The 14,268-nt window shown below is 40.1% G+C and overlaps 1 protein-coding gene and 1 non-coding gene across 2 annotated transcripts in view; one reads left to right on the forward strand and one right to left on the reverse strand.

The window, feature by feature from the left end:
- Nucleotides 1–9,571, reverse strand: part of LOC101862384 (proteoglycan 4) — a gene marked incomplete in the record, with an annotated part of 144,199 nt that extends 134,628 nt beyond the window's left edge. The window contains 6 exon segments of the mRNA XM_005089291.3: nt 3,502–3,609; nt 4,805–4,912; nt 5,831–5,893; nt 7,652–7,700; nt 8,453–8,562; nt 9,421–9,571. Coding sequence (XP_005089348.2) covers nt 3,502–3,609; nt 4,805–4,912; nt 5,831–5,893; nt 7,652–7,700; nt 8,453–8,562; nt 9,421–9,442 — 460 coding nt within the window.
- The window catches only part of LOC101847848, a 121,518-nt gene that overhangs the window by 102,328 nt on the left and 4,922 nt on the right, over nt 1–14,268 (forward strand). The window lies entirely within an intron of this gene.

Raw genomic sequence — 14,268 nt, forward strand, 5'->3', positions numbered from 1 at the left:
TGTTCCCCCCCTCAGCTACTTGAACTTGTTGGGCTGAGTCAAGAAAACCCAATTACCTACCTTCAGCGATTTTTGAAAAGACATCTAAATGTGCAGAAATAAGACCAACAAATAAAAAGCAAAAAGTAGTCAGTTGTAATTAACCTACTATGATTACACATGGCGCGTGCAAAAGAACAAAACCCATAAAAATTTACAAATGTGTTGTTTTTTTAAAAACATTAGATCAAATCTTTTGAAGTAAAGTTCTTCCACCAGCATAACTTATAGTGCTCGTTATGGGTACAGCAGTGGTAGTAACATAGCCCATGATGTATTCACTGAGGTGTCGGTACTTCTTACTCTGTGGGCAACTGGGGGTGGGGGGTGGGATGAGGTGGGAATAGGAGGGGATGGGGCAATAGTAAGGGGTTGGTTATGGTTTGGGGAATGGGGGATTGAGGGGAATTGCGAGGGGTTGGGATAAGTGGGGGATGTTGTTGGTTGGGGAATGAGAGATGAGGAGAGACAGAGGAGTAGTGGGGTAGATGAGTGTACAGATATTTCAATATTATGGGGTGATACAGTAGTTCGTTTAATTGTATAGTCCAACCAAAGAGATCGTCTTTTTCAAACATAAATGCTAATGGACTTCATGTCTCCATTTATAGCACGCCTTTGATGTCATATGTTGGCCTTTTGTCATAGGAAAATCGCCAGAAGGGGCTTGCTATAGCATGGAGTTTTGAAATGCTCAAAACATTCCATAGAATTAGAAGACAGGACCAACAAAAGTATGTTTTATCATCAAGAAACAGCAACTGAGGTTTACCAACCCTTGTAATGTTTAGCAATTAAAGACATATAAACTCGCCAAAAAAAAGTCAAGGAACTGCTTGTGTTTTCACCTGTCAAATTCAAACTTCAATATCTCACAAGCCCTGGCTCCGCGTTCCCAGTTGTTGCACATCGATTTGGGGTGTCTCCATCAGTCACATAGAGGCTGCTAGAACGATGGCGAGCTACCGGAAGGCTCCCGGACAGGCCTCGATCAGGATTGCCCCGTTTGACCAACAACAGCGTCGACCGGTTCATCGTCAAACAGGCCGTGACGTCACGAACCACCACTGAAAATGGCATCAGGGACCAACTACAGGTGACAGCCAATGTCCACGAGAGCGAGGAGACGGTAAGGAACCGTATCCGTAGAGCCAGGTTAGCTTCTTGTGTCCCTGCCAGGCGCCCAAGGCACACGCCGCCCAACAAAGCAGCTCGCAGGCGTGGCCTGCTCGCCAATAACAGTGGACACATTGTCAGTGGGACCAGGTAGTCTTCTCGGACGAATCCCGATTCAACTTGCTGCACCCAGACAGGCCAGCCCACGTCTGAAGACTCCGAGGAGAGCTGTTCCACGCTGAGTGCATCCAACAGGTGGCGCCCTACTTTGCAGGGTCCGTTCTGGTATAGGGAGGCTTCTCAGCTCACCACAGGACCCCGTGTACCATATACAGGGCAATTTGACCTCGGCTAGGTATAGGGACGAAATCCTGCGTCCCTTTGCTGTTCCTCTCCTGAAGCAGATTGGACCCCAGGATGTACTGCACGACGGCAACGCCACGCCATATCGCGCACGCGTCGTGGGGGAGTTCCTGCAGCAACGAGCTGTCACCTGCATGGACTGACCGGCTTGTAGTCCGGATTTGAACCCAACAGAGAACATTTGGGATCACATTGACTATTGACCGGTGGATAAGGGACAACCACCCTCCAGCACAAAACCGTCAACAACTCTTGGGCTACTTCGTCCAGGAGTGCAGAACCTACCCCAACAAGTTCTCCGAAGGCATGTCCTGTCCATGCATCGACGGTGTGCCGAGTTTTTGATCAAACGAAGTGGCTACATCCACTATTGACAATGTTCATGAAGAACTTTGGCTGTTCAGACTTTTGAAATCCGACTAATGTGACTTAAACTCATTTTACATAAACTTCGCGTTGTTGTTGAAATCTGGAATTTTTCACACTTAATCTAAAGAGTCGAAAGCATATTTTGTGAAAAAATGAATAAATTCGGTTGAACTGTTCTTCAGTAATCTTTCTTTGAATTTTTGTTCCTTGACTTTTTTGTTCGAGTTTAGTTTCACTTTTTATTCATTTATTATTAATTTTGTGTCTGCTGTTGGGTTAACCAGCTGTTAACTGGCACAATCAGCAGGCAGACCCTTTCATGGATCCTGGAGAGGAGGGAGGAGCAACTATGGCATTGTGCCGCCTGCAATGATGCCTATTCTAAAACTAAGTAAAGTAAAAGTAATTTTGAGTTAGCCATTGTGATGTTTTATACAGGTTAAACTACCCTTTCATTCTAAATTATTATTTGAGAAATCTTCGAATCCAACGTCCATCTCCGAAAGAAACTGGCGAATTGGGTGGAGAGCCTTGAGAATTCCCAACAATCCAAGATCAAGTCCGGGTTTTCCCTGATTGGCAGGGTTCCAACCCCGCCTTCTAGAGGACCTGAATTGTACCGATGGGGGCGTAAAAAAACATCTACCTTTGAAAAGGAAAAAAAGGTCAACGAGAACGATGTCTTCCTAAATTAAGCAATGCGTAGAATCAAGGCCAGTCGACTGCTTTCTGACGGCAGAGGTCAGTAACTCGTGCCACCAAAATGACTTGACACGAAAAACGACAGTTCGCATGACTCCACGCAAACATATAGTTAAACTGAAGCTACAACAACTAAACGGAAAATCACCATGATGGGCTGCCAGTGATATCCCTGTGGAATAATCAATTATTATTGCGTTCACTTTGTTTTGAAACCAAGCGAGAAGCTCGCAACCTGCGCAAATCCACAAGTGGAAGTTGTGCTTCTGAATTCTCAAAATGCGGCCCACTTGTCTCTGCCAGAGACAATGGCAATAGCAGAAGGCAAAAGTCAATTTAACCTTAAATGCTTCTATTTCGCTTGAGAAATATTCTCCTCTGTGGATGCATTGGTCATTGCCAGATATCGACGGGCAATAAATTATTGTTATTATCATTATTATTATCATTATTATTAATAGTTGTATTGCTACTAGTATTATTATCTTTTTATTATTATTATGGTTCTGTTTTATAGCTTGGGGTAAGTGTATTATGTAAACCACGTTTTGAAAAGCAACAAGTTTTGGAAAATACACTTTAATAGAGAAGAAAGATGTTTACCGCACAAACTAATTACATGTAGCCTATAACCAATCTCCTTGTTCGCATGAGATTCAACGTAATTTTCATATCTCGTTTTGCCTATCAGAAGAGTAAAAATAAAATAAAAACGAACAAATCGAAAAACAACAAAAACAACAACTACACAAATCCGTCAATCGTACACGGGGAATCCATTCACTTTTGTTTTCAGAGTGATATGCGAAGACCATGAGAAAGAACTTTTTTTTAATAGTATGAATTTTGACTAGAAGAAGGTTTCTGAAATTTTTAAGTTCCAGTTCGGTTGTCTTTTGCATGGCTACTCACTTTTATCGCTATTATCTGGCGGGTACTTGTTCGTTTTTATTGTGATCCTTTTACATTTCTTCCAGTCCAAAGTTCCGCATGTGTTGTACTTGTTGGGAGCAGGAGTTTCTGTTGGGAGGGTGAGAAAACATAAATGGTTTGTTAATTGAAACTTTAGTTTTAGTTTTAGACAGCGTTTTACGTACTTGCAACACAAATAGGTCATATAAGTGCTGAAGATAAGAGGTGTTACAAGATAGGAACAAATACAAAAAAGGAGGAGAGACAAGAACGATATATAAGTATGTTTGTCAGGGTCAGGAAAGAAGGAGCAAACCACATCAGAGAACCCGCCAATCACCCACTTAATTGGAGCAATGGCTGAGTCAAAGAAGGATAAAGTGAAGGAAGAAGACAAAAGCTGATTAGTGAGCGAGTTAAAGAGGAAGTTGGGGATTTGAGTACACAAGTGAATGAGTGCAGTACGTGCCTGAGTAAGTAAATATTGTGGAATAGATTTGTGAAGCGTCATGGTGAAATCGGGCACTTGTCAAAACATTTTTAAATCAAAGAAGCCGGCATTTTTTCACCTTTATGGTGATTTTTATTGATTTTTTTTCTTTTTTCTTTCTTTTGGGGCGAGGGTGGGGGTGGCATAACACCTTAACAGCACATTTCAGTGTGGATTTTACTGGAAAATCGTCGATTAAAGGCACGTAAAACGTAAATTTTCAGCTTCCATCGACTCTCAGGCTTTGGAAGTCACCAAACTTTGGCGACCATTTTCTCGCTATCTTTATCTCTGAAATCAGCCATCCCCACCTCCTTCAGTCTAAAAAATCTCGACTTCTATTCAAGATAGATGGATACTTTACAAGCTCTAAGAAGATGCCAGTAACTCCATTTTTACACCCCCATCGACCCAGCCTTCCAGGGCCAATCCAAGCTGAGGGTGATACTACGTCCAATCAGAAAGACCGAGGTATTCAATAAAAAGTGATATCTACACGGGAATCGAACTCTGGTCTTCTTTGTACAACAGCAAAGAGTCTAACCACTGCACGGCAGATGCTGGTGTGGAATGAATGAATGAATAAATGAATGAATGAATGAACGGAAAAGTGAGCCGGTGATTACATTATGTGGCGCAGTAAGTGAAATGCTGCATTCAAGATGAGATCAATTTAAGTAGATCTTAAAAAGAAAAGAAAAAAGACTATAAAGATGTCAGATTTTCTGATAGACAGGCAATAACACGACAGATAGATTTTTTTTTAAACAACAGCTAGCGCAAGACTTTTTCTTGACCATCGTAAGGCCTCACTTTTGCGAATTGTTGTCTCCAGTCTTTCTCCCAGTGTGAACAGGGGTCCTCGCCTCACCACGGCGTCAATGTTTGGCGTATACAGATCTGGTCCCGGACCAGCGTAGTCTGTAGTCAATGAAAACCAAACAAACAATCAAACAATGTAATATATTGATTTAGATAATTGGTTTTGTTTTATATGTTTGATTCCTTTTTTTTATTGCCTTCGTATTTGTTTGTTTGCTTGGTTGTTTCTTTGTTTGTTTTCCATTTTTGTTTTGTGATGTTGTTTTGGTTTGGTTTTTATTTGGTTTGAATTGTTTCGCTTTTGTTTTTGTTTTTGTTTTCTTTTGGAAGGGGGTTCGCAGAATGACCTGGAATGGTTGAATAACAGAATAACAATTGACTAAAAATGTAATATAATATTCCACATGAAATATTTTATTGTGTGTCCGATAAATGGGGAAAATAATGAAACTAGATAAGGACAGAATCTAATTATAGATAGGAAAAAGAGGATTACATGTTGGCAGAGACTCCCGTACGGCAAGACGAAGAGAAATATCAACTAACAAAATTAGAACAAAGTTAACAAGGATCGAGAGCACAGAGAATGAGAATTCTGAAAAGGAAAGAGACGAAGGAGTAGGAGTGAGAAAAATGAATGAAGAGAGAGAGAGAGAGAGAGAGAGAGAGAGAGAGAGAGAGAGAGAGAGAGACAGAGACAGAGAGAGAGACAGAGAGACAGAGACAGAGACAGAGACAGAGACAGAGAATAATAAATATACGGATACAGAGAGAGACGTACCCAGAGAGAGAACATAAAATAAGAGATACAGCAGAGTAGAAAGAGAAAAAGAAACAGAGAAGGGTTGGAGGCAAAGGCAGAGAGAGGGATACGTGTATGTGCAGACAGAGGGAGAGAGACGGATTCAGAAGATAAATTGGGACGTAATGGCTTGTGGGAAATGAATGCGCCGTCAGAACGACAAAAAAATAGAAAAGGTAAGCCTTACTTCTACTTGCCAAGCTGTGGGTTTTTACCTTGTACAGAGAGTGGCCGACCTCCAGTGGGCGGAACATATCTCCCCATTGCATCCCTATCCTCTTTTTACATGCCAAGCAGAAATCAGATGGACAGAAACAAAAGCAGTTAATCTCAATGCATATACAATAGAGTTAAATTCTAGAGACAAGAACAAACTCGTAGCTAGTTTTGGCGACAAAAGTTACGAGTTCAACAACATCTCATGCTTTTTCGAACGCAATCGTTAGAGTATCTTGATAACGACTCCGAATAGTCTGGCGATTTTGATTCACCCGATTTGGTATCTGACCTCATGGTCTTAGTAACTGAAAACTGCCAAAACTTTTAGAAAGAACTTTGTAACTTTCTAAGGTTGCGAGGGATGGAGCGTTACAAACACTTGCAATGGCCCCAGGAACCAAGCTATACAATACTATACTATGTATATTAATATATCAGATCGGCGATGCTCTAACACAAGAAGTAGAACAAGTCTGTATCCGCCAGTATAAAGATGGAAAGATATCGTAAATGTAATCTCTCTCTCTCTCTCTCTCTCTCTCTCTCTCTCTCTCTCTCTCTCTCTCTCTATCTATCTATCTATCTCTTTCGTGACATACACCACACGGTAGCAACGCAAGTGTCATAACTTGGGTGTTTTAAGATTATACAGGAGGTGCAAAAAAAACGTATTTTTCACCTCTTCATCCAACAATAATACCTGGAGTTTCAATTTGACGTATGTTTTCACAGAATAATCAACTCTGGGTTTTTGCAGGGCATGTGCCCTTCCCAGTGCCATGGGACAATACGCCAAAAATTGATGTTCGCCAAAATCTCGAGTTGCGATACTCAAGCTGCTACTCCACGATATATCTGCTGTGTATGTGTGTGTGTGTGTGTGTGTGTGTGTGTGTGTGTGTGTGTGTGTGTGTGTTCGCGAGCGCGCGTTTCTGTAAATGTGAGTGTGCTTGTGATGGATTGTAAAATGATACCAAAATTTCTATATAATTAAATAAGACCAGCCCAAACAACAACAAATCAGATTAAACTAGATAAAACCCAATAAATAACCTGAAACCCACAATAACACATCGGTTGCTTCCCACGGTGTGAAGTCTTCCTAGTGACGCGGCAGAACTGAAACTGAAACCTTTCAACATTGCATGTACGAACGAAAAAGTCGAAACAAACGTTTAGAAAAACCTGCTAGATCTAGATGAACTTGTATTGCCACTAATCATCATCACTCATCAAAGTCAAGGACAATTTCAGATTGCCTTTCCAGTACAGGTAAATCTGGTAGAGCTGGGTGCACTGTTACAAGGTTGTTGTTTTATTTAAAAAATTTTCTTCTTGTTGTTGTTGTTTGGGGGTTGTTGTTGGGGGTTTTTTTGTGGGGGGGGGGGGGTCAATAAATAGAGCCTTTTTCAGTCTCCTTGTACTTGTCCGTGATTACTTGGTGTATGCTTTTCTTTAATGTATCCGTTTTTACGCCTCCATCGGCACCATTTACATGTAGATCATTTAGGATGTGGGCTTCCGACCCTGCTGTCAGGGCCAACCCGGGTTGAGAGGAATACAACATCCCATCAGAAAGACTGAGCAGATACTCGATGAAAATTGTCCTCACTCAGGAATCGAAGACGGGTTTCCTGCATGCGACAGCGAATCGCCGAATCGCTAAACCACAGACGCCAGTTTGGTGTATGCATGACTGGTGGAATGTTATTGATGTTGTTGCAAGCAACCAAACATTAATTTGATAAAACTTCTCCAGGTTTCAAAATATTAAACCCCCAGAGAGTTTTTTCTATTTTGATATGATAAAGACTTACTTGGAATGGGCGGCCCGATCCAAGATTTCTTCTTGACGACATGTTTATTCTGAAGAAACATAAAAACGGCTTGGAGAGGAATCAAAACGCTTTGCTGTTCTTTACGTTTTCATACATTTACTTTTTTATACAAGCAGATCGTAGACTTGGTACTGTAAAAGTTACTATATGTTTTGAACAAAAGATAAATTCTTGAAGTTCAAATGTCTGTAGGTTTTCTAGTAACATGGAAAGTATTGTTGAACTTTCTTTCCTGTTTTTTTTTCAGCTTTTAAATGTTTTTTAATGGCTGAAAGGGAGGGGGGGGGGTTATTATGTAGGTAGAAGAAGCACAATAACAGATCTATAAAATGCCCTGGTGTATCCAGAATTATAACTAAGTAGAGTAAAGATATGTGTAAGCCTAATAAGTCTAAATATAATATAATAATACACTTACATTATATAATAGATTAATATGTATACATATATACATAATATATTATATATATATGTATATATGTGTATGTGTGTGTATGTGTGTGTGTGTGTGTGAGTGTGTGTGTGTGTGTGTGTGTGTGTGTGTGTGTGTGTGTGTGTGTGTGTGTGTGTGTGTGTGTGTGTGTGTGTGTGTGTGTGTGACTACATATAAATCTCTCTGCGTATAAATTTGTCGCCGTGCGTCATAATAATATTATCCGCCCATATTATCATATCATGTATCGTAAAATTAGCGCCATGTGCTGAAGAAGCAAATTCATGTAAACTTATTATGGTGTCAAGCCTGGAGTCACGTAATTATTCGTTCATGCGTAGGCCTACACTAGTATCCTGGGGTCCTTTAATTTCCACTGTACTGTCCGAGAGGCCTGTTTGAATCTTGATGTTCTGCAGTTCCTCTAATTCTTTCTCGCTCAGCTGGAAGTCTGTACCTGTCCATGGGAATAAAAATGACGGATGAGATTCGACCTATTTTATAATGTATGCTGTGAGATTAGCTTAAATCGAACAAGGTTAATCCGAAAAACAACGATGAACTGAAAGACATTTTTTTTAAAAGTCCTCGACCTTTTCATTTCTATTTGAGCAACCTTTCTAAACCGAAAACCCGGCCTAAACCGTAGAAAATCCGACAGTCCCACATATTAAAATTTTAATTTAAGCCGACTCCACCGAATTTCTATATTTTGAGGGCAAAGAAGCTTTTTTTAAATTTCAGTGAAAATAGATGTTATGATACATTTTCTGGACTAACCTTGTATCACAAAGCTGATCAACACAACCAAGAAATACTGTATGAAACAAATCATAACGTTAGCAAACTGTTCAAATAAAGGTCAGAAAGCAAAAATTTTCCTCAGAGAAAAAAGACAACTAGAAAACAGTTAAAAATCTTTGAACAATTGTACCTAGATCTAGATTCTAGATCTACATTTTTTCCAACATTTAGAATCGGAAATTGGACAAAATATTCCTTGAGGCTTTGCAAACAATAGCACAGACAACTGAAGAAGTGTAATCGTTTTCAAAAAGTGGAATAACCCACACGTAATCATGGTGCTTTAAATTAAATTACTAAATTTATAATATGCGCAAAAATAAAAACACGCTTATGGTAAAATGAAATAAGGAATCTATTTATAGTGCCTGTGCTGCTATATTGGCAGTTTAGATCTAGATTTGTATAATCTATCTTAATGTAAGCTCGACAATGTCCGTAGTATTTTGACATGAACTGGTTAAGATAATGTTATTGCTCCACGCTGTGCTAATCATCACAGATTGCCTACCTGGGCTTGCTTCTATAGACATCCTGACCAAGTTTCATAGACACCCTTTCGGAAAAAAAAGATTTTTGCTGAATATATTTCGAATCCTTGAAACGAGATGACCAGCTGAATCAGATCACATAGATCAGACTTGCTTGCTTTTTGCTACACGTGAAAGCGTATTTTGGGTTGAACGGAGGGGATACTTTCACTCTGGGTGCGTCTTGGTGCGTTTTGTAGGTTTCTGTTTAATTTTCCTTCATTTTTTTACTTTTTCATCCTCTGCTCCCGTTGAGCGTGGAGAGGAGATGGTTTTGTATGGTAGGCCAACTTCTCTATGGTAGGGTTTCTGTTTAAGGTGCGGAAACATTTTATTTCAATTTCTTTAATTTTACCAATCGGCTTCTAAACATGGCTGTGTGGGAAATAATATTTTAATTTCCACACAACCATGTTTAGAAGCATTCATAACTTTAAAGAGACCAGCGTCAAACAATGGTGGTGGGGTTTTTTTTTTTTTTTTTGGGGGGGGGGGGTTTGGGGGGGAGGGGGTTTGGAGGGGGTTGGGGGTTTTTTTTGGGGGGTGGAGTTTTTGTTTTTTGTTTGTTTTTCCCTCACACAAAATCATGAAATGTGCCGTAACGTCGATCAGCCTTTAAAAGGCGGAATGAAAACATCTTATTATATTGTTTGGATATAGAGAATGCTCTTTAAAATGTTCCCATCCTTTGTACACCGGACATCCCACTCTCTAAATCACCACCAAAGACATGGCTGTGTGACTGTTGTAAGCGACAGTTTTAGAACTGTATTTTTAGTCTGAGATAGATGACTGAACCATCCTGAAGTGTACTGTATTTTACAATTATGTACATCAATTATATTATCTTTTTACATGTTTCTATTGAGATACCTCTTCTCATGCCTTTGCTCGTCTGTACTTTTACTTTTACCATTGGGCAATAAATCCATCTTCGAAAACATTTTAATTTCAAGAGGAAAATACACGATGTACAAATCATCATCATCATCATCATCATCGCTTTACGGCAGAAAAAACTTCAGACTTGGACGAGCAGGTATTCACATTCAATCAGATGTTCTAATCTTAGATGTTCATGTTCATCATCCTCATCATTGCTTTACAGCAGAAACAATACTTCAGACTCGGTTTTACAAGTAGTTATTCGTATTTAATCAAACGTTCTAATCTTAGATGTCCATGGGGGCTCTCGTTGCCTAGAGGTTAAGGTGTTGGCCTCTCATTCACAGGTCCTGGGTTCAAATCCGGGTAGTGACCGAACAATTTTCTTCTCTAAATTTGTCTCCTTTCACCTCCTTTCCTGCTCTCTAGCAATGTTCTATCGTCTGCTTTCGTCTCCTTTTTCTACCCCCACTCCCTCATCTCCTTTGCCCCCCTCCTCTGGGCTACTGATTCTTTCTACAGCCTTTCTACTGCTACTCCTTGGCGTCTTCTTACTGCTGTCTTTCAGCCACACCCCTGATCTTCTGGTAGGAAAGATCTACACCTAGCCTTCTCGGACAAGGGCGAAAAATCTCGGAGGGCCCATGTGCAAGTTGCGCACGTTAAAGATCCCTTGATTGTCTAAACTCGATAAGAGGCCGCCACCCGGGCAAAATTCAAAATTTCCTACCAACTGAAAATGTTTAATGTGTCCCGCGCGCTCATATGAACTTATGCAGTTGCGAGCGTCGTAAAACACTTACAAAAACTAACAAGATGTCCATGTTCATCATGACCGTCATCGTCATCACTGTAGACACATCGAATGCGCGCTCATATGATCTTAGCAGTTGCGAGCGCCGTAAAACCTTATACTATACATACATAGCTTAGACACATCGAAGATAAAAAGACACAAAAAAACTCAAGCAAAAATAATGGTGGAGGCTGTGTTGAATTGAAAATTTATCATATATTCATTTGGAGCTCCAGTGGCTAAATGAGTAGTGAGTTTAGACTCAAGAATAAAGTCAGGCAAGCGTCGGTGACACAGGGATCAGATGGGTGGTCACCAGGGTGTATCCTTGGTCAAGACACGACAACCCTAACGCAACAATCAGGGCACTGCATAATGGCGACCAGCAATGGCACGGTTATGAAATTGTTCTGTATTGGTGTACACGTAGTATCGTGCTTTTGTTTATGTATATGTATGTGTTTGTATAATTATGTATGTATGTATCTATAATTATGAAGTTATGTATGTATGATGTTTGCCATTATAAACCAAATTGTCCTTCTATCTGGGATCAATAAAGAATATAATTAATTTATTGTTTATTTATGTCTTTTAGATCCGAACCTAAATCCCTCATTCAAGTGCTTTTAGGTCTTCCTTTCTTTTTTTTATGTTCAATCCACTTCCATTTTCTTGTTCTGATTTCTTTATCTATTTTCTGTTGATGAGGGGGTTTTTTGCTACCGTGATTGTGATCCTTTCTTATTGAGTAAGGCCAATTAAATTTAGGGTTGTTATATTTTTACAGGCAACTGTTGAAAAATGCCTGGAGCTTTTTAAAGAAGCTCGTTTTGTAAGTTTCCATACTAATTTTTGATCCATAGAGACGTGACACTTGACGCCCATATCACTCAGATCTATATTCAAATACCTCCGCCTAAATCTATTTCAGATGGGTCTCGTAGCCTAGAGGTTAAGGTGTTCGCCTCTCATTTAAAGGTCCCGGGTTCGAATCCGGGTAGCGACCGAAAATGTTTCTTCTCTAAAAATTGTCTCCTTGCAATATTCTGTCGTCGGCTTTCTTCTCCACTTTCTTCCCCCACCCCACCTCCTTTGCCCCCTCCATTGGACTCCTGACTTTTTCTGCAGCCTTTATACTGCTGCTACTCCTTGGCTCCTTCTTACTGCTGTCTTTCAGCCACACTCCTGATCTTCTGATAGGAAAGATCTACATCTAGCCTTCTCGGACAAGGGCGAAAAATCTCGGTGTCCGGTGTGCAAGTTGCGCACGTTACGATAAGAGTAGGCAAAATTCAAAATTTCCTACCAATTGAAAATGTTTGGTGTGTCCCGCGCGCTCATATGACATTGCAAGCACCGTTAAACACTGTTTAAAAAAAGAAACATTTATATCGATTGCTTATTAACAGTTGGGAGAACTAGGGAAATAGAGTTAAGTGCATTTTCCAAAAATATGCGATTCCTATTATACGAAATTGGCAGCTGGACTGACATAATAATTGAAGCCATTGATTAGACAAGGGCTGGCAGGGTACGCATGGGTGTGTCCGAAATGGGTTGATGTTAAGTCTTTAAGGATGTAGCGGACACATAATGCCCTATCAGCGGACCAAAAGTGTCACCAACGTTGTAGAATCAGCCGCTCGTCAATTTTTGGCCATGTGGCGTCATTGATATCATCTTAAGGCTTGTTCATTTTTCTACCTTCCGATGAAAAAATACTCTATCTTGAATAGAAGTCGAGATAATAATATTTGCGATTGAAGGAGGTGGAGGTGCCTGGTTTCAGGGGTAAAAGTAGCGAGTAAATGGCCGACAAAGTTAGGTAATTTCCAAAACTCAAGAGTCGTTTGAAAATTGCAAAATTATATATTTTTTGTGCCTTTTATCAAGGTTTTGTTTGAGGTTGTTTTGTTTTTGTTTTTTAAAACCCAGATGGAAATATGTTTTTAAATGGACATAAAAGATGTTGAGCCGAAAAACAAAAATTCGATAAAATTTGACGAAAGAGCGGCTGCATGCTGCCCGGGAAGCCGAGAATGTTTCTGAGTGTTCTAATATTTGGTGGGGTAAGAATAGCTCTAGTTGCAAAGAGCATAGGGCATGCTGTAGGGCGTGAATGTGCTAGGATATAAATAATATGATTGTTTTAAAGGACAAGCGGGCAAACCCAGATTTAGGGGGTTTCCAGAAATCTTGACCTGCACCAAAAGTGGGTATTGCCCTGTCCTATAATAGGAGAAGTTTGGTCTCATTGGTGTGTATATGACTGTTTGATTATAAAGAAAACTCTTCTTGTCTTTTAAAGAAACTGAACAGGGGTCCAAAAACGTTACTTTTACCTTCGATTTTCTGAAAACAGCATTTTTCGGGATAGCCGTCTTGTGCTTAAGAGAGACAATATAAATACAATTGTTATTATTATAACCATCAACCTCAACACAAATCAGAACCGAAAAATAGCATAATAATTTCAAAGTATCCATGTTGTTGCCTTTCTTCGTTTTTAAGTTTCAGATAAAGAAAACAAAATTGAAAAAGCTGTAAGAATAAGTAAGTTATGCTTCTTTTTAAAGTGCCCCAAAGCTCGTCTTTCTTTGTTGTCGAAAGACCAGAATGCGCGTCCTCACTGAGTAAAAGTTAACCTCTTCGACAAGGTGGCTAGAACAATAGGCATGTCAAATTATCCCAACCTGGAATTTATTGTCGCGGTCTATTCTTGGTCGTTGTTGTTTTGTTTCGTTTGTTTTTTGTTTTGTTGATTTGTTTGTTTTGTTTTGTTTCTGTTGTTTTGTTTTTGTTGTTGTTTTGTGGGGTTTTTTTGGGTGGGGAGGGGGGTTGTTTTTTTAGGAAGGGTGCTAAGGTTGTAACGTCATGTCAGGCATACCGGCGTCTGTGGTGTAGGCCTAGTGACTAAGTGCTTCACTCTCGCATGCAGGAGACCAAAGTTCGATTCCGAAAGGGAAAAGATTTTAAACGAGTATCTCGGTCTTTCTGCTGGGGTGTTGCATCCCTCTCCTCGGACAGGGTTGGCCCTGGCAGACAGGGTTGGAAGCCCGCCTCCTTAATGATCTAAATTGTGTCGATTGGGGTGTAAAATAGTGAGAGAGAGAGAGAGAGAGAGAAAGAGAGAGAGAGAGAGAGA

Source organism: Aplysia californica, unplaced genomic scaffold (genome assembly GCF_000002075.1).
Source record: "Aplysia californica isolate F4 #8 unplaced genomic scaffold, AplCal3.0 scaffold00004, whole genome shotgun sequence".
Taxonomy (NCBI): Eukaryota; Metazoa; Mollusca; class Gastropoda; order Aplysiida; family Aplysiidae; genus Aplysia; species Aplysia californica.